Here is a 24,125-nt window from a genome sequence, read left to right on the forward strand (position 1 = left end):
TCTCACTTTCATGTCATGAATTAGAGTACACTGAGATATGGTAATTGGCTATATAGTAATTGGCAATATTAGCAATCAAACAATAAATAATATCTTAATCGACCTACCAACTTAGTCACACAGTAAACAGCAGCCTAATTAAGGAACAACCAAGAACACTCCTTCCAACACTGGCAGGGTAAGCCACTTCTATATAAAATGAGCAAATGAGCACAGGCTTCTTCAAACAGCTGAGTCCGGCAAAGAAAGTGGGTGGGTGGGTGGGGCAAGCATGGTGCGGACAGGCGGGGTAAGCGAGCAGTGACTGGACAGGGGGAAGTGAACAGGGGGGCAGGCCAGGGGAGGAACTGTTCTCCACTCCTTTCTAGCACTCAGGATGTTATCTAGTTGGGTAATGAAATGTCTGCAAGAAACTACCAAGCTTAGAGAACAATTTAGAGAATACAATTGACTCAAAGTTGTTTTTTGTTTTAATGGATCAGTCTCAGAGGTTGGTTTCATCTGGTCCGGTCCAATATGCATGTACTGCTTGGAATAATTTTGTGTCTGTTCCTGTACTGGGGCCTCTAGAGGCCCTGTACCAGAACAGTCCCTCTCCTGGCCTGCCCCCCCCCCCCGTTCGCTTCCCCCCGTCCAGTCACTGCTCGCTTGCCCCACCTGTCCGCACCATGCTTGCCCCACCCACCCACTTCCTTTGCCGGACTCAGCTGTTGGAAGAAGCCTGTGCTTCCTTCTCTTTGATAAGTACTTTGCAAAACCGGGACTTTGCAAACCACTTCCCAAAGAGAAGGAAGTGGACGCGGGGCTTCTTCAGAGGAGCTGAGGTTGGAGCAGACCCTAGGTCGGTTATAAGCTTGCCCACCACCACCATGTGACTGCTCTGGGGACACAGTGTGCCACCAGAGTGGCGGGGCTGCCCTGGAGGGTCTCTCCCAGCCAGGAACGATTGCCAGGAGAAAGCCAACTGCAGCCGACAACAGGACGCGAAGGAATGGCTGTCAAGCAGAGCCGGGAGTATCCCCAGGTCAGTGGGGTGGCAGGAAGATTATGCGGGGCTTAACTGGAGATGGCAGGGAGGCAGGACATTGAGCTTCCCTGGGCGTCTGCACAGGATATAACAGCTGCTGGGCGGCTGCTCCTTCATGCCCCATTATCGGCAGCAGTTGGCTTTCTCCTGGTGATCCTTCCTAGCTGGGCGTCCGGGTGGACCCTGGGTCAGTCAGCAGCCGCACACTGCCACCATGTGACCACTCTGAGGGCGCAGCCAGGAAGGATTGCTTGGAGAAAGCCAACTGCAGATAGGAGTGTTCCCAGGTCAGTGGGGTGGTGGGGAGATTGCACGGGGCTGGACTGCAGGCGGCAGGAAGACAGGGGTTGAGGCTATGCCCCTATACTAGCAAAAAAAAAGAATATCCTGTCATCCTGGAATTGTGCCGCAAGGTAAGGGAAGTAGGTCTTGGGAGAGAACTTCCCTCCCCCTTCAGAGAGCCTATGTGGAGAGAGGAGGCATCCTGTTTGAACATAGGCAGGCGAGTGGTTTAGTGGCCAGTGCCTCCTTCGCTCATTCGGGTGGGCGGAGAAAGAAGGGAGCCATGCGATAGCCAAGTGCGAAGGCGCTCCCCTTTGCCCTTGGTGGCTGGGGTGCTTTATCACATGCCTCCTTTCTTTGTCCGCCCACCCCAACGAGCGAAGGACATGCCGACCCCAAACCACTTCCCCGCATTCAAACCAGCCCGCCTCCCAACTGGCAAAACAGACATTTTCACAGTAGTGGCTGAAGCATAATCCCGGGCAGTCAGTTCTGGCTCTCTCTTCCCCAAGCACATCCTGTTGCTGCTGCAGTCACTTTTGGTGGTGATGCTCTCAGTGATGGCAAGAAGCAGCTGCCACTTCGGATTCACCAAAAGTGACTCCAGCAGCAACGGGACATGCTTGGGGAAGAGAGAGCCAGAACTGACTGCCCGGGATTGTGCTTCAGCCATCGCTGTGAAAATGTCTGTTTTGCCATCTGGGAGGCTGGCAAAAAAACCCTCCATTTTCCTGTCACACCTAAACGATCCATGCCCTCCCCCTACGGATTGACGCCGTAGGAGCGAAGAAAAGAAGCCGGGCTTGGGAGGGACCTCCCCTCCCCTCCAGAGAGCCCATGCTGGGAGAGAGGAGGCAGGCTGGTTTGAATATGGGCGAGCGGGTGGTTTAGTGGCCAGTGGCTTTTTCACTGTTTGGGGCAGGCGGAGAAAGAAAGGAAGCTCTATGGGGAACCTGGAAGTTTGGGAATGGTGACTTCTGGTTTGTCCGTAGGTCCGTTTTTCACCCTCCGGAGCTTTCAGGGAAGCCTCCTGAAGGTTCCGGAGGTCAAAAATCGGCTCTACGGACAAACCAGAAGTCACCATTCCTGAATTTCTGGGTTCCTCGTATGTCCATTTTTTGCCCTCCGGAGGCTTCAGGTAAGCTCTTGAGGCCTCTGGAGGAGGCTGTTTTTGTCCTCCGCAGGCTCCTAGGAAGCCTCTGTAGCCTGGGGAAGGCGAAATAACTGCGGCAAAAGTGGGGGGGATTCACTGATCATGTTCATGTGTACGCACGGGGGGGCACGCATAGCATTATGGGTGTGGTACACCGGCGCGCGATCCCCTTGGCTGCTGTGCTTTTTTGGCACGCCAGCCAAAAAAGGTTTGCCATCACTGTCCTATACCATTTCAGACAAATGGCTCTCCAATCTCTTCTTTAAAAAACCTTCAGGGATAGAGTGCCCACAACTTCTGGAAGCAAGCCGTTCCAGTAGTCAATTGTTCTCATTTGTCAGAAAATTTCTCCTTAGTTCTAGGTTGCTTCTCTCCTTGATCAGTTTCTATCCATTGCTTCTTATCCTGCCTTCAGGTCCTTTGGTCTTCTTTGTGGCAGCCACTCAAATATTGGGAAACTGCTATCATGTCACCCCTAGTCAGTGGTGGGTTTCAAAATATTTTAGAACCTCTTCTGTAGGTGTGGCCTGCTTTGTGGGAGTGGCTTTCTGGCCATGTGACTGGGTGGGAGTGGCTTGCCAGCCATGTGACCAAGTGGGAGTGTGACCAAGTGGCAGTCATGTGACTGGGTGTGCGTCACCAACTTGTAAAATGTGGTGAAACTCACTTAACAACGCTCTTGCTTAGCAACCAAAATGTTGGCTCAGAAACTCTGGCATTTGAAGCACGTAAGTCTTAAAGCTGTCAACCCCAGGGGTGTTCAAACTTGACAGCTTTAAGACTTTAAGGTTTAGATAGGACTCTTAGAGGCAGGGAGGGCGATTGGTGAGCCAGCCAATCAGTGAGCGGCGGGCGGGTCAAGCATGGTACGGACGGACGGGGAGAGGGAGCTGGAACCGGTTCTAAACAGCATGGTAGATTTGTGGAACCTCTTCTATAGAAGAGGTTAGAACTGGCAGGAACCCACCCCTGCCCCTAATCTTATTGTCACTGGACTAAACATACTCAATTCCTGCAAGCGTTCTTCATATGCTTTAACATCCAGCCCACTAATCATCTTTATTGCTCTTCTCTGCATTCTTCCTAGAACTCAACAACTTTTTGATATGGTGGGGGTCCAAAACTGGATGAAATATTACATGTGTGTTCTTACCAGAGCTTGGATTTCAGTGCTATAAACATACAGCTGATCAAGAAAACATTGATTGTTTTTGAAAAGCCCCCAAAAGCTTTGATGTCTTCCAATTGCCTTTTCTTGAGCTCTGACTTTTTCCCAGCATCTCTTGGACCCAACGACAAGGATACTTCTTCCTTAGACTTCTCATTGAATAGCCATAATTCTAGTTCCTGAGAGCTATTGCCTTGCTTCTGTTTTCTTTCCCACTTCAGTTTGTGACAGGGATTTCTCTTGCATTCAATGTTCCTTTTGTAGATATTTGTCCACCATTAAGCCATTTTCTATTCCTATACCACCTATGCCTGTATTTCTCCCTACTTGATTTTTGTTTATCATTTGGTTTATAGCAAAGTGGATTTTTTTCCCCTGCTCTAATTGTTTGGGCCATTTTCTGTGTAAGTTTTCATTAAAAACAAGGATGCAAAATCACTTGTGAAATTTCATTTCCAAATAGTTCAGGCAGGGCCATAATTTCAAATAATTAAATCTTTAATGAATCACTACCTTGAGAAAAAATGGGTAAGAGCACCGATCAATTTATGCAATTAATTTATATATAATGTAGATGTTTTGTGCTTTTCCTCCTATAATCTGTACTCATGTTCATTCCTGCTTTTCTCCTACATGTATATCTACACATATATGCATAAATATACACATATACTTATACAATCATTGCATTTTTCAGCTAACTCGTTTTTATAGTCAGAATAGAATAACAAGATTGACCTACTTTTCCCTTTTTGGCCTTCAGTTTCTTGGGAACTAGGTAATATGGCAGATGGGACATGATGATACGAGGTGATGGCATCTGGGTGATATCCACATTGTGTAGGTTGTATTCTATGGATGCACTCCGATGTGATATGGGAATATTTTCTGTTCCATTCCGATGGCCTTCGTACAAAATCAAGCATACAATATTCTGGGTCCAGATAGTTCCTAAAAATGAAAGTCAACTTGAGAGTTTTAGGATGTCAAACCTATGTCTCCATATGCATCAAACTCTAAACTCTGAGACTTATGTTTGTCCCTTGATGGAGTAGGAAAAAAATGATTTCATAGTAAAGGGATGATGTTTTGCTATTTCTAGAGCTTTTCTTCCAAAGGTTCCTCATTGAGGAAGGAAGGAAGGAAGGAAGGAAGGAAGGAAGGAAGGAAGGAAGGAAGGAAGGAAGGAAGGATGGATTACTAAAGTGGTGCTAAATACTGCAGAATAGAAATCTTTACTGGCCAAGTGTGATTGGGCACATAATTTGTCTTTGGTGCAAATGGTCTCAGTGTACATAAAGAAAAAATAAAATATATTTGTCAAGAATCATAAGATACAACACTTAAGAAACAATAAAAACAATATAAGTTTTAAAGATAGAAGGAACATGGATATAGCAATAAGTAGGAAGAGATAGGTACTGGTAAGGATAAGAAGAAGAATAGTAATATAATCTTAAGTAGATAATTTGACATGGATATTGTAATGGGTATTAGTTGTTTAGCAGAGTGATGGCATTCGGGGAAAAACTATCCTTCGGATAGTTCGGATGCCCCGGCACTGTGTCTGGATTGTTCTTGTTGCACCACATGGCTAGTGTGGCAGAGGGATCTTTTGAGATGCAGTCATTGGTGTATAGAGAGAAGTGGGGTGGGGGGGCTCCTGTGCTAATTGTACATGTAACATGTGTTATTTTGCCTAGCTTCACCTGCTGTAGATATATTCTTTCCTTCTTTCTAGCTCTAGAGCTCTTGAGAAAAAAAGGAGCTTGGAAATTGTTTTTTCAAAGCCAAAGGATAGAAAATACTCCAGAATCTTAAAAAAAACAAAGGAGTAGAACCATGAAATCAACGAGGTTTGTTCTATGAGCAAGGCTTTAATAAGAAATGCCTGATTTCAGTGATACAGACCAAGTTCCAAAATAAAGGCATTTATTTGTGAAGAGGGGAACTAAGAAAGGCCACAATCACATGTTTAGAATTCCAAACTAAATCAACATAATCAGTGCAATGTATCTATTCACAAGTTAGAACTGTGGCATGAGAAAGGTCCATTTCCTACTTTGATGGAATCCGATGTCATGCCTGCAAGCTATCTTTTCTTTTTGGACTTCAGGCCTGCCAAACTTTCTACTGTGGGAAAATGGGAGGGGGGATTATATGTTGGGTGATATGTAACCATAATAACATTCTTCTTAGAAACTCAAGGTCATCCTTTGTCTCTGCACCTGGCCAGAATTGGATGGGTGGACTCTGTCTTTGTGGCAATGGAAGATTGAACCATGTGATGGACTTGTGGGTGTGGGGGCAGGACCTTGAACTTTCAACTGGGTGGGAAAATATTGAAGCTTTCAGATTCAGGTTTTCCTAGATGTGCCAATATGGCGCTCTTAATAAATAGGAAGCTTTTTATTTATTTATTTGACTTATATACCGCTTCATAGGGCTTTCAGCCCTCTCTAAGCGGTTTTCAATTTTTTTTAGCAAATTGAGTCAGCAACTTGCCCCCACAGTCCGGGTTCTCATTTCACCCACCTCGGAAGGATGGAAGGCTGAGTCGACCTTGAGTCGGTGAGATTTGAATCGTTGAACTGCAGATCACAGTCAGCTAAAGTGACCTGCAGTACTGCACCCTAATCACTGCGCCACCTCGGCTCAATTTGCCTTTTGCCTCAGACTCTGATTTTATTTGGGATGCTATTTGGAACCCATCCAGCATTTTCCCTTACCTCTTCTTTCAAAAAAAGCAAACCAGAGAAAATAGTTTTCAGAAAAAAATATTCTTGAAATTCTCCTGTCTAAAAAGCCCTTGAATACAAAAGATCAAAGTAGCTATTAGTGACCTATTTTTTTCTGGCTGATAGAGGTGAGTCAATATGGAAGAACTTATAGTGTGAATAGTAAAGCGCACCAAGCTATAGTACAGAAAAAGTTCCTTCTCTTTCTTGGGTCAAAGCAGGGGAAGGAAGAGTCAAATCTTTTCTTTCTGGGTAGGGTTTTTCCCATTCTTGAATGTGGGAGACTTACTTGGCTGTAATACTTTCAAAACATCCTTTAAGCAAAAGTGTGCAGAATTCCCTTTGTTAGTAAAGGATACCAATATGGAGGATTTCTTAGATTCTCTTAGCTCCACTAATACCAGATTTAAAAAATAATTTATGTCCTTTCAGCAGATGATTTCCAACAAGAAGGGTTACTTACTTTTGTACAGAGGGGCAGAATGAAACTTCTCAAAGAGAAACTTTAGTTACAGTATGGAATTTAAATATACATTGCTCATATCATACTGTAGGAAGTTAACACCCACCTGTCTCCTAGAAGAATGAAATGCTTTAGGAAATATTAAAAGGGCGGAAAGGGAGGCAGAAACTCATTTCCCCCTCACCTTTGTCAATGAGGAGCCAGAGAAACATGTTTTTAGGCAAGAAACAGACTCACTCTGTTAATAGCTTATCACTTAATAGCTCTATGTCAATGGGCCATTAAAAGTCCTATTCTACATAACAAAGATCTACCTCCTTCAGGCAGACCCATCTGCAACAGAAACTCACCACATGGCATCTGGGAACTCAACCAAGCTTGGGACTTGACACACAATCTACAAAGTTAGCTTAAAAAAACCCTCTCCTGGGAGTTTGACAACCAATCAGAATACATTTCTTACACAGGAACAGGAAACAGAGAGGTGGGGCCGAACAGAGAGTATAAAAAACACAGGAACTCTCAGCAAGCCCTTTTTCCTCCCCCTGTTTTCCCAACATCTGGAAGCATGTGATCCCCCTTTTTTGTTCAGGAGCTGAGGCCATGTGATCCTGTCCATCATTAAGCCATTTTTCCAAGCAGTCTCCATGTTTCCAGTGTCCTTTTCCCCACTTGGAACGGAACCCAGAAGGACATTTCTTCCAACAATTTTACAGAATTCTTACCAGACTTTGGATAAGTGTCTATGAATATGTCACTATCCCTCATTTCGAAATCTTCTAATGCTTCCAGGAGTTCAAGTTTCATTAATTCTTTTGATAAATTATACCCTTTATAGTTGAATAATTCTTCATTTTTTACTTTTTGCATAATAACAGGGCTACAATAAAAGAGAAATTAGAGGGTTTTTTTTTCTTTCCTTAATGCTAGCAGCATAAACAGGGTCAAGATCTCTCACTTTATAATTATTGCAATTATTGTTTCAATAATACACATTTGGCAACCTTCTTCAGCGATGATCCCCAAGAGAAAACAATGTGGAAAAAGTCTAATTTTTTTTCTACAACTGTTAAAACTGGAACTCAAAAAGTTACATTTAAGGTCTTCAAAGTTATCAAAAGGAAAATGAGGAAGTTGGATTTTTTTATAGCTGTTACACATAGCCAGGAGATGGAGAAACTTTTTGAACTTAATTTGAGAAAAACTAATAAAAATATATGTTGGTATGACCATTCTTTGATGGAAAGAAAAGAGGGATTTTAAAGTATTCCGCAGAATTTAGTGGAGACTGATGTTGAAGGTGTTTTAGGAGATCATGCAATTTAGAAAACCCAATTTTTATTTTCTTATTGTTTCTTGGATGAGAAGCAAAATGTTTCCAAAGAAAAACAAAGAAAATTTTTATTGGAATGATGATTGTTTTTAAAAAAAATCCTATTTATGCTATAAGTTTCTAGAACATTTGGAATTTCATTTTCAGCCCTTCAATTCTAGCTTCTCTCCATTGATTAAGTTATTAAAAATTTCAGTCTAAGGTATGTTGTGGAGACTGTGGAGTGATTGTTGCAATATATGCACTTGAATTATATAGTAATATTTATATAGTGAACAGCTAATTATATAGTGAATAAAGTCCATTATATAATTGGCAATCACCAATAAATAATACCCTAATCAAGGAACCACTAACTTAGATAGTCACACAGTAAATAACAGCCAAATAGAGAAATTACCAAGAACACTTCTTCCAACACTGGCAGGACAAGCCACTTCTATATAAATTAGGCAAAGTCCACACTCCTTTTAGTACTCAGGATGTTATCTAGTTGGGTAAGTTGGGTCTGCAAGAAACTACCAAGCTTAGAGAACATCAAGGACCACACAATTGACTCAGAGTTTCTTGTGCTTTTTATTGGGTCAATCTATGTAGAGATTTTTCATTTACGTAAAACACAACCTTTTTTTATTATTTAAAAGGCAAATCGCTAGATATAGTTTCATTATCTTGTTCAGTTGAGGATCTGCACTTTATCTTGCTTTCTGCAGAGAATAAGGAAAAAGTCTTAATAATAGAATTGGAAGGGACCTTGGAGCTCTTCTAGTCCAATGCCCTGCTCAAGCCATTTCAGACAAATTGCTGTCCAATCTCTTCTTTAAAAAACTCCAGTGTTGGAGCACCCACAACTTCTGGAGGCAAGTTGCTCTGCTTATTAATTGTTGTAACTCTCAAGAAATTTCTCCTTAGGTTGCTTCTCTCCTTGATTAGTTTCCATCCAAAGCTTCTTGTCCTACCCTCATGTGCTTTGGAGAATAGATTGACCCTCCTTCTTTGTGTCAGCCCCTTAGATATTGGAACACTGCTATCATGTCACCACTTCTTTCTTTTTATTAAACTAGACATACCCAACTATTCTTCATATGTTTAGTCTTCAATCCCCGAATCATCTTACTTTTTGTTTGGCAACTACCTCAGTTAGCAACTATTTGCAAATAAAATGGCAATTACAAAATCATTTTCCAATCAATCCACACACTTATGATTTCGTGTGCTCAAAACAAAGTACTCCACAAAGTAATATTAGCCTCCACCCCGTGGAATATTCTTCCCTTGGAGGTGAGGTGGGCCACCACTCTGCTTTCTGAAAAGGGGTTAAAACATGGCTCTATTGGGCTTGCATGGGGAGCCTAGTGCAGCATCCAGTCATGGGGTTGATTGATGCCATGAAAATCCTCCCTTTGCCTTTATCAAATAATTTTAACAGGGTGTATTATTCTTGAAAAATGTTATCATTTTTTTAAAAAATTAATTATGCAATTTAACTTTAACATTTTAATTTTTCTATACTGTCTTATATTTTCATCCTTTATTTTATTGTACATCAACCAGAATCCCTCTCTGAGGGAGATGGGTGACTCACAAATGTGAAATATAAAATAAACAAATAAACCTTGATATAATTCATAAGGAAAAAAATATCTTTCAATCATGTGTTCATTCAGCAACCATTTCCATTTCAGACCTGATTGTTGGAAAGGAACTCTGTTACTTTTGCACTGTATGAGAACTGTGTTAGTTTGGATAGCAAAAAATCAGGAGTCTGATACCATCTTTCCAAATTAACACTTTTTTAAGGTAAAGCTAAAGGTTTTCCTCGTACATATGTGTTAGTTGTTCCCGACTCTAGGGGTTGGTGCTCATCTCTGTTTCAAACCAAAGAGCCAGCACTGTCCGAAGACGTCTCCATGGTCATGTGGCCAGAAAGACTAAAGGCCGAAGGCGCACGGAGAGCTGTTACTTCCCACCAAAGTGGTCCCTATTTTTCTACTTGCATTTTTACATGCTTTTGAACTGCTAGGTTGGCAGATGTTGGGACAAGTAAGGGGAGCTCACTCCATTACGTGGTGCTAAGAATTTGAACAGCCAAACTGCCAACCTTTCTGATCAATAAGATTAGCATCTTAGCCACTGGGCTACTGCATCCCATAACACTTTTTATTAAGAAGCAGAAGCTTTTGTGAGATGCTACTCGGCTCCTTCTGATTCCTAGTTTATAGTAATTACAAATGTACATAGCTAGTTGATATTCTAATGATTTTATTAGATGACCATAATAAATACTGCATTAATCATCCATTTTAATAGCACTTATAAGTTTAATATTCTGGTTAACATATGAAGTCAAACTGGTTTAATCCTAAACAAATATATGCATTTTTTTTTATCCTTGCATCCACATGACTTTTTTTTTAAATGAAACAATGTACATGTGCTATACCTGTTAATAATAAAATGTCACATAACTATTTTAAAATGAAGCTTAAAATCATTAATTTAACATCTTAATCAAACATTTTCTAATAAACTACTATAATCTGTCTTAATGCTAGGAATAAATTTTAAAATTACCTTTGTGGTTCTTTCTTGCTGATGATTGAATATCTCTTTCAGAAATAAAGCACTGAACAGAGCAGAAGGAAAATAACACTCCTGAAATTAAGAAGCAGGCTTTTATTTATTAACTATGAAAGGATGCATGGGGACTGGCTTTTTTTCTTTAAAGGGTTTGAACTCTAGACTATTGGCATCAGAAAGCAAACCTTTATTGCATAGTCACTTCATGAACAACTGTTTTGCAATTCAGAATTAACTTGATAAAGCCACATCGAGATCAAACACAACCTGGATCAATATCATGCAGATGATGAATAGTGAAGGACATTGCATAAACCGTAAAGATGGGGAGGAGAAAAAAGAATTGCAGAAGTTTTTCTTTTTTCCTTCTTTCTCATCAAATAGGGTGGGACTACCCTACAACACTACATCTTCACTCAAAACCACCAAGCATTGTGGTTTTGTTAATGATGACCAGACTTATATCAGGAAAGAAGTCTTATTTGGCGTGCATTATAGTGATTCTTTCCTTACAAACATGTTTATAGACTAGGCAGTTCTGTTAAGAACCCATTAGATCAAAGAGATCATAGTATCACATCAAGGTGATGTAAAGGCAATGTAATTATTTGAATCTTGATTCTTTATATTTAACACATGTGCATTTTATTATTGTATTTCTTTTTTCTGGAAGTAGACTCTGTATTTCAGTTTAGTTTAATTTACTTTACTTTACTTTAGTATTTTTTTATTTTTTTATTATTTCATTTTGTTGTAAGACCAATCAATAAAAAGCTGCTGCTGCTGCTGCTGCTGCTGCTGCTGCTGCTGCTGCTGCTGCTGCTGCTGCTGCTACTACTACTACTACTACTACTACTACAACACAACATACCTTTTGGCCATACCTAGTCAAAAACACTACGATTGAAATACACAGAATCATGGACCTCCTCAATCTCTTTCTCTGTACCTACTTTCAGTGATGTACAAATATACCAAAAAATCAGAGAGGAACACCCATGGGACCACCACTTTCAGGGGTCATAGCAGAAACTATAATGCCATGTCTAGAAACTACAGTGCACCCGTACATACAACCACAGAATAGATCTGGTATGTAGATGGTGCCTTTATCATAATAAAAAAGGAACAACTAGAGAAGACACATGATACAATCCATAACATCTTCCAAGAAATAAAATTCACAATCAGAAGACATGAAGAAAACTCCTTAATCTTACAACACATGGACAAACTCAACCAAAATTTTAACTGGGAAACAATGAGCACCCTATACGGAGCTAAATCCAAAAATGTTAATGGAATTCCTAGAGGCTTGGCATTCAGGAAATCAGGAAACATGAAGAGATAAATCATGTTTACCCACCAGGGGTGGGTTTCTGCCGGTTCTGACCTATTCTGTAGAAGAGGTTCCACAAATCTACCGAACCTGTTAGAAGAGGTTCCTCACGGAGTGCCTGTCCCGCCCCCTCGCTCGCTTCCCCTCTCCGTTACATAGCCGCTCGTGGGCAGTAGCTTGTGCAGTGTGCCTGGCCTCCTAGGACCTCCCTGAACTTGCCAAGGAGGCGTGACTGCCAGCAAAGTACAGGGGCATTTCAGGGTAACCCCCCCACTGGTTTCCCACCTCCCTTCCCGGCGAAGTTTTCCAAAATGTGGTTTCAAAAGCAGCCTCCCATCCCTTGTGCCCAGCTCCCACTGAGCTTCGGGAAGGAGGAGAAGAGCCTTTGGGGAGTGAGGAGGAAGAGGGGGGAGGACGAGGAGGCACACGAGTGGGGCCGTGCCAGTACCAGTTCCACCTAATATTGCCTCTCTGAGAGATCTGGTTTGTTTCCAAAAATTATAAATAGGTATTGTCCACATATTACATTGAAATTCAAATAAACATATTTAATATGTTTTTGTGGGGCTTCCATTACTAAATGAGATTGTTCTCTTAATAGTTGTAGAAGGATATGTAGCATGAATTTTGATGAGCTGTAATTAAATTAATATAAAAGAAGTGTATGTATGGTTCAGGGTGAAGTGCTACTGGTATGGACTGGTTCGCCCGAACCAGTAGTAAAAAAATGAAACCGGTATCTCCAACAATCAGCTGTGAAGTGCGGTTTATATTAGCTAGAAAGCAGGATTTCAAATCTAAATTGCGTGGCACAGAGGACTTCCCACACACTCACTTACCTTTCAGGTACGCTCAGTAGCAGGCTCCGCCCACCTGCCCAGACATCATCACGTCCATTTTTGACATTCTGCGCATGCGCGGAGGTGGCATGTGCGAGCGGAGCAAGCGTGCACACGCTCTCACATTTGAGAACTGGTAGCGAAGTTAAGTACACTTCACTCCTGATATGGTTATATACTGTCTTCTCTTATTCTTCCTTTATTAGAGTAGTAGCAGCTAGTAATATTCTGCCAATAATTTTGTATAATCCATTTTTGCTTATAAGTAACACTATTAAATAGACCACTTTAATATAAAATTACTTTGACTGCTAGGAAAAATACTTTGATTGCTATAGAAAAATACAGTTTCTGACTTGATATAATCCAAGTTCAATGTCTAATTATATTTTTGCATTTGCCTTAGATATTTGGGGTCACTGGTTTCTGTGAAACAATCCAGTATCTGTTGAGGTTTTCTGCTCCATTTCTCTTCCAAGTGCTGGTTTCACATTAAGGGCTAATGATCCTGCCAAGTCTGGCCACTTTAGTAGCATGTACTAAAGTAGGTTTCTCGCATGGTCCTTGAGCTAGAGCTGCAAGCCGCAAAGAGCTTTCTGACTCACAGTGGAATATTACCCTCACATGATCTCAGCCAGCCAGGAATGTGAGCTCCCTCTGCTGGCTATGTTTAAAAAAGAAAAGCAATTTGTCTCATCTTAGTAATTTTCAATAGGTATATTCACAGATGCTTTTTTCCAAGATGTATTATCTGCAGAAATAAAAACATATTATTATTTATGTTTTAACTTGAATACAACCAAACATACTGGAGAAGTATTATTGGTCAGCAAAGCTCAACAAATTGTTCCTGCCCATTTATTTAAACTCTCTCCAGTTTGATTTGGTTGATTAGGATACATTACCCAGAACTTTTGTCTTGGAAAGAGGTTATTATCTGTTGATCCAAACCCTTTGTCCCTTCTGCTTGTACGCTGACTTGGACCTGCTATTCTCTAGACAACTGGTAAGCTTAATTTTTCACAAATTAGCTGAGCACTACAGTATTGTCCTGGAAGGACTACATCCTGCATATACTAATATTGTGTAATAGGATCTTTGATCTTTAGGGCGGTAGATGCTACTTTCTTGATAAGTAGCATCTATCACCTTCCTAACACTTGTATTCCTTTAAGGGCTTAACCAGACCTAAGTGCAATTTACCCATAATTGCCATGGGGAACTGTGATCCCTATGTTTAGAGATATTGTTGCCTGCCCACCAGCTGGCACCACTTCCCCTTCTGCCATTACAAGATCTGCCTTGCACAATTTTCTACATGTTCTATTGCTATAGGAACTGCTAGCTCATTCATATATTGCAAAGATATTTGTCCAGTACAAATGAAGTGATTATTTAATACAAATTCTGCTTGTTCCAAGAACTATCCATCATCCCTTCAGTGTATTATGATCCAGGTGGTCAAGACAAGGCAGGCCTCTAGAGAATCTTTATTTATGCCAGTATAGTTCTACTTTTGACTCAAGGCAATGAAGAAAGAACCTGAGCTGCATAAGAAAACCCATACTGGGACTAGGCAAATTGTAATGCATGGTAAGTATGTGAAGGACCTAGCTGGACATCAAAAGCTGGCACTCTCGCCTGTTTCCCCTCATTTCTAGAATTAAAAAATACAAATGATAATAAGATTTCAAAGAGAAGTACTTTAAACTGTGTTCTGCAGTTTCTATTTTATTAATAGCAGAGAATTTAATGACGCTTTGTTCAATCATCTTCTTAAAGTTGAGAATCAAATATTACAAGGTTACATAAAGACCATTCTTGGAATGTCATCTCTGATTCAAGTCATTTGAAAGTTTATATCACACATTATTTTCATCCACTGAGCTGGAAATAGGCTCATGGATCCTCCTGAATATCCCAGCAGAACTTGAAGGGCAGCTTTTCCATCCTCTTCTTAAAGACACAGTCAAATCTTTCATTCTGGGCAACAGTCATGAGGTTCTTCCAGTCCCCAATAGTGCCTGGGAAACAATAGTTAAAAATGTCAATAGTTTTTGTACTGAATTAAACTAGAGGCTATTTATATCATCATTTAATCCTGCAGGCTTAAAGGAGGCAGTTCTGAGACTGGAGGAGGACAGTGCCCAGGATAGAAAGTGAAGAGTTTATGTCTCCCTCACCCTAAAGTGGCCAGTGTGAGCTAGAACAATCCCATTCCCAAAAGATCATTAGACTATGCAGGCAACAGACTGATCGTTGAGACACTCAGATTATATTCATGCCAAATAATTTGATAGAATGACAAGAACACTACTTTAACATTGGTATAGCTAAGCAAGACCTACGGCTGCCTCCGATATAGGCTGGTGATGAGACTAGCACAACATCATGGACAGCAGCAGATATAGTGGTTGTTATGACACATTTATATCACTTCAGTCTTTCAAATGAAGGCAGTAATCCTGGTTTAAGATGAAGCCTGGTATATGAAAACCAGAGTATGAATTACTATTGATTTACCTTTGCGAAGAAAGTCTCCTTTTCTGCAATCTACAATGTCAGGAGGCATGAATGTGTAGTTTGCTCTGGAATCCACTTTCATGTTATCAAATGTAGCTTTATCCACTACATCATCCATCTCCTTTCCATTTAGTTTTTTCTCTAAGAAGTTGCATATTTTCAGTACAGAACTTCTCAGATCCTGCAATTCGATACAGCTTTAGATGAGGTCATCCACAACAATGGAGAAAAGATGGAAACACATCTCACTTATCACTATCACATATCACAGTCTTTAATTCTTTCTTTTCTTACTGAAAAAAATTACCCTGATAAAGTCATTTGTGTTTATTTTTTTAATGAAAACTCTACATGCACATAGAACGCAATATCAATGGATTAAAAACAGAAGTGCTCCTTAGGACTGTTGCGAAAGGTTTCTAAGAGGCAAATCAATGAGAATAATCTTGGATTTCAGTATATTTACTGTATGTGCACAATTTTCTTAAGATTCAGACTCTTACATTCTTAAAAATCAGCATCAGGGACTGGCCAATTCTATAGCTAGGCTAAATGCCTTGACACCTCTTGAAAATGCAGTTGAGTTGAGTCAATCTCTTTTGAGCCAAAACAGTAGAATATTATGACACACTTTGGCTAATATTTTTCTGAATTATAGGTAGAGAGTCCCATATTGGATTCCCTTACTAGTCAGTAACTCTATCAAAGAGATCAACTTTTTTTTTGCAACATTAATTTTCAACAGATACATGCTGGCTCTTTGAACTCTAGCATACCTAGATAAGTGCATATTGTTCATTAATCTGATGTCGAGACTAGTTTCCTGGATCCGCCTCTTTTCTTTTGAAGAAGTGACATTTACTTTTTTTCAGAAATTTCACCAGTCCTTCAGGAGTTCACAGAGATAACTAAGAGCAGTTCTGTAATTACCTGTCTGCTCCTTTCCTGAATAAGTTATTCTACACAATCCTTTCTTTCTAAAGCCTCCTGTGCTTCAAGGTTGTTCATATTGCATTACACATTTACACATCTTACCTTTTTCATTTCTTCATAAGAAAGGAAGAGAATGTTGAAATCACCCTTATGAGTATACCAGCCTTCTACATGGTCTAGCCATAAACTACTGGGCACTGATAGGAGAGAATTGAAACTCTTTACTTTTCAAATGTATATATTAACTTTTGTTAATTTTATCCTCGTATTTGTTCTCACTCTCCCTTAATAAGCTGTCTTCTCTTGCCTCTCCTCCCCCCCCCCTTTTACATCATGAGTTGTCCTAGGAATCCTTCAGTCATCTCTATCCATTCATCCCATTTTAAACCATTTTCATAAGAGTTTACACAATTATTGTATGAATATAGAGAATCATTATACTTATACTTAAGGGACAAGGTGGGTTGTTTGTTCTTTGTGGGAAATAAATTGAAATGTATTCATAATTTCTTATCCAAGACAAAGATTGACAAAACATGTCATGATCAGGTTCTTCTTACCTTTGCCAGACAAAAACCACTCCAAGAATGTATCAAAATCTTTTGGTGTTTCCCTTACAGGTGTAATTTTGGTAAAATGATAGGTAGAAACCAAGACATCCTTTGGGTTTCTAAACACATAAATAATCTGTAGGAGAAAAATGATCATATCTAGTAAAAATCTTATCATCAGATCCTCCAAGTGGAATGAATGCAGGGATGGCTTTCAGCTTCACACCACAGGAAGAAAGTGGGATGGATGAAAGTCTTCCTTGAAGCTTCTGGAGGTCAGAACTCCATTTCTAATTTATTTCACAATATGTTACCTGTCCATGAATGAAAACACTATCTATTTATCTATCTATCATCTATCATCAGCTAGCTCTTTGTGTAGATGTCCATCTCACAGTGACCTTTGGTGAGGTACACAGTTAAATAAATGTCAGACAAGGGGGCAGATAGGAGAGGACAGTGCGCATGGACCTCCCAATATCCTCCCCCCGAAGGTTACAGGAACATTGTGGAGATGTTTTCCCCCTTCCCTCTTTCTCCTTTTCCTACCTTCAGCATTTGCCTTATGGAGAGATGAGCAAATAACAACAACAACAACAACAACCTGTCCATAGAAACTACATGGCTATGGATGAAGCATGTAACAGTGATACCCATTGTCATTGGGGCACTGGGCCCCATGTCCAAGAATTTTACAAGATACATCAACAAATTGCAGCTTCCTGCAATAACACCAGTGGAATTGCGAAAAGCTGCGCTATTCGGAACATCTTATATTTTAAGAAGGTACTTGGTTGGTACTTAGGATGCTGGCAGCAAACCGTGAAGAACCAATGATTAAGGAAGTAAATAAATGAGGCCTTTTAAAAACAAGACAAAAGCTGAATAGAAGAAAGAAATAATTGAGAAGTGAGCTGAAAATTGGAAAAACAAAGCTATGCATAGCCAATATTTGAAAAGTATTGAAGGCAAAGCTGACCAAAAGCTAACTTGGAACTGGTTAAGATCAGGGGCACTGAAAACAGAAACAGAAGGCTTTATCTTGGCAGCTCAAGAACAAGCCTTAGCCACAAACTGCATGAAGGCAAAAATTCAACATGTTACCACCAACAGCAAATGTCGCCTCTGTAATGAGAAAGACGAGACAGTCGACCACTTTGGTGCAGCAAAATTTAACAAACTGACTATCTATAATGCCATGACCGCATTGCTAAGATCATTCACTGGAAATTGTGTGAAAAGTTTGGATTTGAGTACAGCAAAAGCCACTGGGAACATCAGGTTGAGAAGGTTTTAGAGAATGAGAAAGTCAAGTTCTTGTGGGACTTCAGAATTCAGACTGACAGGCACTTGGCTCACAGTACACCTGCTATAACAATAGTTGAAAAGAAAAAAGCATGGTTCATTGACATTGCAACCTGAAGATGCACAAATTGAAGATAAACAGTAAGAAAAAATCACAAAGTACCAGGACTTGCAAATTGAAGTTGAGCGACTGTGGCAAAAGAAATCGTGTGTTGTCCCGATTGTAATTGGAGCCCTTGGAGCAATACCTAAAGGGCTACCTCGTTAATTGGAAATTCTAAATTTATTGGACTTGAACATTCTGACTCTACAAAAAACCACCCTACTTGGAACAGCTTATATCCTCTGACGTTAGTTAAAGGCTGTGAATCTCACCAAAGATCAACGTAACTACTACTACTACTACTACTACTACTACTACTACTACTACTACTACCACCACCACCACCACCACCACCACCACCACCACCACCAAGAAAGAAATGGAAATGTTAATACTTGTTAATATTTACAAGCACTACAAACTAAGGCCATGAAAGCAAAGATACAAAATCCACCGACAATCCAAACTGCCAATTTTGCAATGACAAAATGGTAACTGTTTCATATGTGAGAGCAGCAAAATTGCACAGATTACAAATCTAGACACAACTGAGTTGCTAAATTAATCCACAATGCCCAATCTGTATCCGAAAAGTCATGGGAACATAAAGTGGAAAAAGTTGTTGAAAATGAGATGGTGAAGATCTTGTGGGGCTTTCCAATACAGACAGATCGTCATTTGGAACACAACACACCAAATATCATGGTTGTTCAGGGCCAAAACGTACAATTTATTGATATCACTGTACCAGGAGATGTCAGAGTCAAAGAAAAAGAACCGGGGAAAAATCATGAAATATCACAACCTGGCCATTGAAACTACACCGTTATGGATGAAACATGCAACAGTGATACCCAATATCATTGGGGCCCTTGATACCATGTCCAAAAAATTTACAAAACACATCAAGAAATTGCAGCTTCTTGCAATATCACCAGTGGAACTGCAAAAAAAACTGTGCTACTTGGAACTATATATTCTAAGAAGATACTTGGCTGATACCTAGAACGCTGGCAGCAATCCTTATCAACCATTAGCACCAGTCAATGGTATTTATGATACATTTTTAAATGTTCAGTTGACTGAGTTTCATGTTTAATGAATAAAAGAAATAATAATAATTGTCACTGCACTGTTTCCTCTGTCAACAATACTGAATAACTCAGGCCATGGCTATCAAACATCAAAAACAGCTGGCAGACTATTCGACTTCCTTTACATGGATGATCTAAGGCTGTATGGAAAAACACCATCTGAAATAGAATCGCTATTCAACACTGTTCACATAAATAGCCAAGATATTGCAATGGACTCTGGATTGGACAAATGTGCCACACTCACTATCAAACAAGGAAAAATAGTGAAAACTGAAGGAATCAAGATGTCTCATAAAAATAACATTAAGAGTCTGGATGAAGATGATTACTACAAATACCTGGCTATTTTTCAAGCTGAGAACTTCAAGCACACTGAAGGCAAGAAAAAGATTAGAAGTAAATACATCAAGAGAGTGAAAAAGATCTTAAAGTCCGAACTCAATGGAGGAAATACCATCAAGGCAATCATTACATACACAGCTGGAATAGTGAACTGGACTCAAACAGAATTAAAAGCAATGGATAGGAAGACCAGAAAAATAATGATAATTAATCATATCCTTACAGCGACATTGACAAACTCTACCTAGCAAGGTGGGTGTGGAATGTTACAAGCAATGTTCCCTCTAATTTTTTTTCAGTGTGAGCAGAAAAGTATAGTGATTGAGCGGCATATTTTCATGCCTGAGCACCTGAATTTTTTTCACAGATGTCACCTAAGACAACAACGAAATCAGTATTATTTGAAACTCAAAGTTATGTTTATTCAAGGTACCCACTTAAATAAAAGTGTTATATAATATCAGTATCACTTAACAATGCTCCTGCTTAGCAACCAAAATGTTGGCTCAGAAACTCTGGCATTGAAGTGTGCAAGTCTTAAAGCTGTCAAGTTACAAGACCTTTGCACCCCTAACCCTTTAGGAAAAAAAAACCCAGGGGTCTTCAAACCTGACAGCTTTAAGCCTTGTGGACTTCAACTCCCAGAATTCCTCCTCCAGTCATGTTGCAACAACGTCATCTGCGTGGATCTGCTCCATCTTTGTTTTTTTTCACAGGGGGCAGGGCTGCCACTGAAGATGCCAACGAGCCCCCGCCGCCACTAAATAGCTGCTGCTGCCTCCTCCTCCTCCTCCTTCAAAAGCACCAACATATTTGCTGCCCAGCGCTGCAGCCGAGGTGAAGCCTCCAAAGCTCCCGCAGGCGCCCCCACCCATGGCAGCGGCGGCAGTGCCTCCCCCTCCGCTCGGAGCACCTCAGCTGGCCTCTGGGTTACCCCTGCTGCTGCCTCCACCTCCGCGGTTTTTCAGAAGCCATGAGGCCTTTTTCCCTGCCCCCCCCCCGCCGCCTTCCTACTAGCTCCCGTGGCCAAATGGCTCCTCAAAAGCACGGCAGAGGAGGAAGGGAGAGGGATAACGCGGGGGCCAGCTCAGGTGCTCTGCGTGGAGGCTAAGTCAAGGACTGGCTGTATTGCAGAGGAGCTGGGAACCACCCAAGGATTTTACGGCGCTACGAGGAGGAGAGTGAGCCTCTGAGCAGCTGCGGGGAGCCTGCCTGGCCAGGAGCGACCTTCGGCTGGACGGAGGGGCGAGGGCTTCCTGGAGAAACAGCGAGGGCCCTTTTGAGCTAGTGAGCAAGAACGTTTGTGGAGCACACCGGTTATGTGTGGAGGCTCCACGCAGAGAACCTGAGCTGGCCCCCGCATTATCCCTCTCCCTTCCTCCTCCACCCTGCTTTTGAGGGGCCACGGGAGCTAGTAGGAAGGCGGCGGAGGGAGGGGAGCAGGGAAAAGGGCCTCATGGCTTCTGAAAAACCGCGGAGGTGGGAGCAGCGGCAGGGGTAACCCAGAGCCCAGCTGAGGTGCTCTGAGCGGAGGGGGAGGCACTGCCGCCGCTGCCATGGGGGCGCCTGCGGGAGCTTTGGAGGCTTCACCTCGGCTGCAGCGTTGGCGGCAAATCTGGCAGTGCTGTTGGAGGAGGAGGAGGCAGCAGCAGCTATTCCCCTCATCTTCCGGAACCTGTGGCAGAAATCACTGCGCGCAGTTAAAAATGGCTGCGCGGTGTTTTCTTGCCACGTGCGCGGCCGCGCAGCCGCGCATCTTAGAGGGAACAGTGGTTACAAGTACATCAGATAGTTGAAGAAGAAAAAAGGGCTTTGGAAGAATATCTGAAGGTCAATGAAGATGATGCACTGAAGTTAGAATGTTAGGAAGGCTTGTTGACTACTGGAGAGACCAAACTGGCCTACAAGATAGACCAAATGAAGGACAGAATGGAGGCATGGGAAAACAAAACACTATATGACCAGTACATTAAAAAATAGTAGGGAAAGTAGATAATAACAAGACCTGGCAATGGCTAAGAGCAGGAAAGTTAAAGAAAGAGATGGAGGGATTAATTCTGACTGCACAAGACCAAGCCTTAAGGACAAATGTATACAAAGCCAGAATTGAGAAGACAGCAACAGACAGTAAGTGCCACCTATGCAAAGAAGCTGAGGAAACAGTGAACCACCTGATAAACTGCTGCAAGAAGACTGGCCAAACTGGCTATAAGCAGCGGCATGACAAAGTAGTAACAATGGTGCATTGGAAGATCTGCAAGAAATATCATTTGCCTGTAAGCAAGAACTGGTGGGACCATAAAATAGAAAAAGTCATAGGAATGAAGAAGTTAAAATGCTCTGGGACTTCAGAATCCAGACAGATAGGCATCTACCATGTAACACTCGGGATGTAACAGCTGTCAATAAGAAAGACAAAGAAGTCTGGATAGTGGATGTGGCAGTGCCTGGAGGCAGCAGAATAGAAGAGAAAGAACTGGAGTAAATAACAAAATAAAAAGACCTACAAATAAAAATAGAATGACTATGGCAAAGGCAAGCAAGGGTAGTGCAATTCTAAAACAACTGAAGCACAATTTGAACACCATTGGCATTGACAAATTTGCCATCAGTCAATTGCAGAAAGTCGCTTTACTTGGAACAGCGTCCATCCTGCAACAATATCTGTAACACCATCAAACATCCAAATCTGCCTATCTCAGGTCCTTAGTAAGGACTTGATAGGTACACAAAAATGCCAAACTCAGTATGAACATCTGGCTGACTGTGTGATGAATAATAATAGTAATAGTAGTAATAGTAATACCGTGTTTCCCTGAAAATAAGACAGGGTCTTATTTTCTTTTGATCCACAAAATAAGCACTTAGCCTTATTATTTTTGAGGTGCAGGAGATAGCGAGCGTGGTCACCTCATGGCTACTGCTGTATTGCAATATTTTCGAGAAGGACTTATGTTTAGGGGAAGGCTTATTTTAGCGCATGCACTCAGAAGCCCTATTGGGCTTATTATCCAGGGAGTTCTTATTTTTAGGGAAACAGGGTAGTAATAGTGCAGTCATCTAACAGGCTCCATTCTATCTCCCATTCTATCATGGGATCTCAAGGCTTATTGGCAAAACCATGTTTTCAGGATCTTCCAGAAACCATCAGGGTTGGGGCCAGACTCACCTTGGCAGGAATGATGTTCCATTGGACAGGGGCCACACCAGAAAAAGCTTTCCTCATACGTCCTGCACTACAAAACTCTAGGTGACAAGCTCCCCCCCCCCCGAAAAAAATCCCATGCTTCATCTACTGGATTTGATGGAATGGGTTGATGTAACTGGGGATCAGAGGTCCTTCAAATAACCTGTTCCCAACTTATTGAGGATTTCAAAAGTTCCAACCAGCATCTTGAATTGGATCCAGAAGCAAGCTGGTAGTCAAACTTGTAACAGTCCATAAAGCAGGTGCAATGTGTGCAATTCTTGGATCACACAAAACTGTCCATGCTCTTGCATTTTGTACCAGTTGAAGCTTCTGAATGCCTTTAAGGGAATCCCCATGTAAAGATGTTATGGTAGTTGATCAGGGTGTAACTACAGTATGAGTGACAGAGAGTAGAATGCTCAGATTTGAAAACAAAAGGTAACATTACTCAACTTACCGTCTGGAGCTAGCCATGCAGCATAAAAGTTACAATCCATCTGGAGGTGTCATTTTGGAAAAGATAAGATTGAAGATCTCTCTCTATATGGATCTTTAGTTTGGTCCTTAGCCTATTTCTGCCTGACAGGACATTCTGGGTTCCCTGTTTTGTTTGAGGTATTTTCTCTTGTACTTCAAACATTATTAGCACACACCAAATACAATGGAACAATGTAGTATCTGTTTCTTTGCCCTTGTCTATTTGTCAATAAAACATTCAGATTTAGATTAGAGATAAAAGAAGACAGGCAGCTCTCCAGTCCATCCCAGGATACATACAATGTAGCAAAATAAATCATACCTTTGCTCTTTTATTTTGTAATCCTTTGGGAACCAAATAGTAGGGCAGATGGGAAGTAAAGAGACGAGGTGATGGGCGATTGGGATAATCTATGTCAGCAATATTACACTCCAGCCATGGAGCTCTGTCAATCAGGGTAATATTTTCAGTTCCATCTCGATGACCTTCATGAAGAATCAAGCTCACAATATTTTGAGTCCATATCGTGCCTGGAAATAAACAACTAAATTAATGCGTGCAGAGTGATTATTATTTGGACAATGCTGAAATTATGCAAAGCATACTTTCCTATTAGAAAGGATAGCAAACATTTCAGAGAAACGCAAAAACAGTTGCGTCTTCTAAAATATTTCATGGGCG

At 41.1% G+C, this 24,125-nt stretch overlaps 1 protein-coding gene across 1 annotated transcript in view; it reads right to left on the reverse strand.

Annotated features, from left to right (window-relative positions):
• LOC116507276 (cytosolic sulfotransferase 15-like) overlaps positions 1-24,125 on the reverse strand; it is a 36,878-nt gene that overhangs the window by 12,400 nt on the left and 353 nt on the right. The window contains exons 2-9 of the mRNA XM_032215308.1: positions 23,766-23,974; positions 16,939-17,065; positions 16,481-16,575; positions 15,446-15,626; positions 14,825-14,946; positions 10,739-10,776; positions 7,557-7,711; positions 4,373-4,581 (exon numbers count right to left, since the gene is read on the reverse strand). Of these exons, the coding sequence (XP_032071199.1) occupies positions 4,373-4,581; positions 7,557-7,711; positions 10,739-10,776; positions 14,825-14,946; positions 15,446-15,626; positions 16,481-16,575; positions 16,939-17,065; positions 23,766-23,974 (1,136 nt within the window). The remainder of the gene's footprint in view (positions 1-4,372; positions 4,582-7,556; positions 7,712-10,738; positions 10,777-14,824; positions 14,947-15,445; positions 15,627-16,480; positions 16,576-16,938; positions 17,066-23,765; positions 23,975-24,125) is intronic.

The sequence above is a fragment of the Thamnophis elegans genome, chromosome 4, assembly GCF_009769535.1.
Source record: "Thamnophis elegans isolate rThaEle1 chromosome 4, rThaEle1.pri, whole genome shotgun sequence".
In the NCBI taxonomy this organism is placed as follows: Eukaryota; Metazoa; Chordata; class Lepidosauria; order Squamata; family Colubridae; genus Thamnophis; species Thamnophis elegans.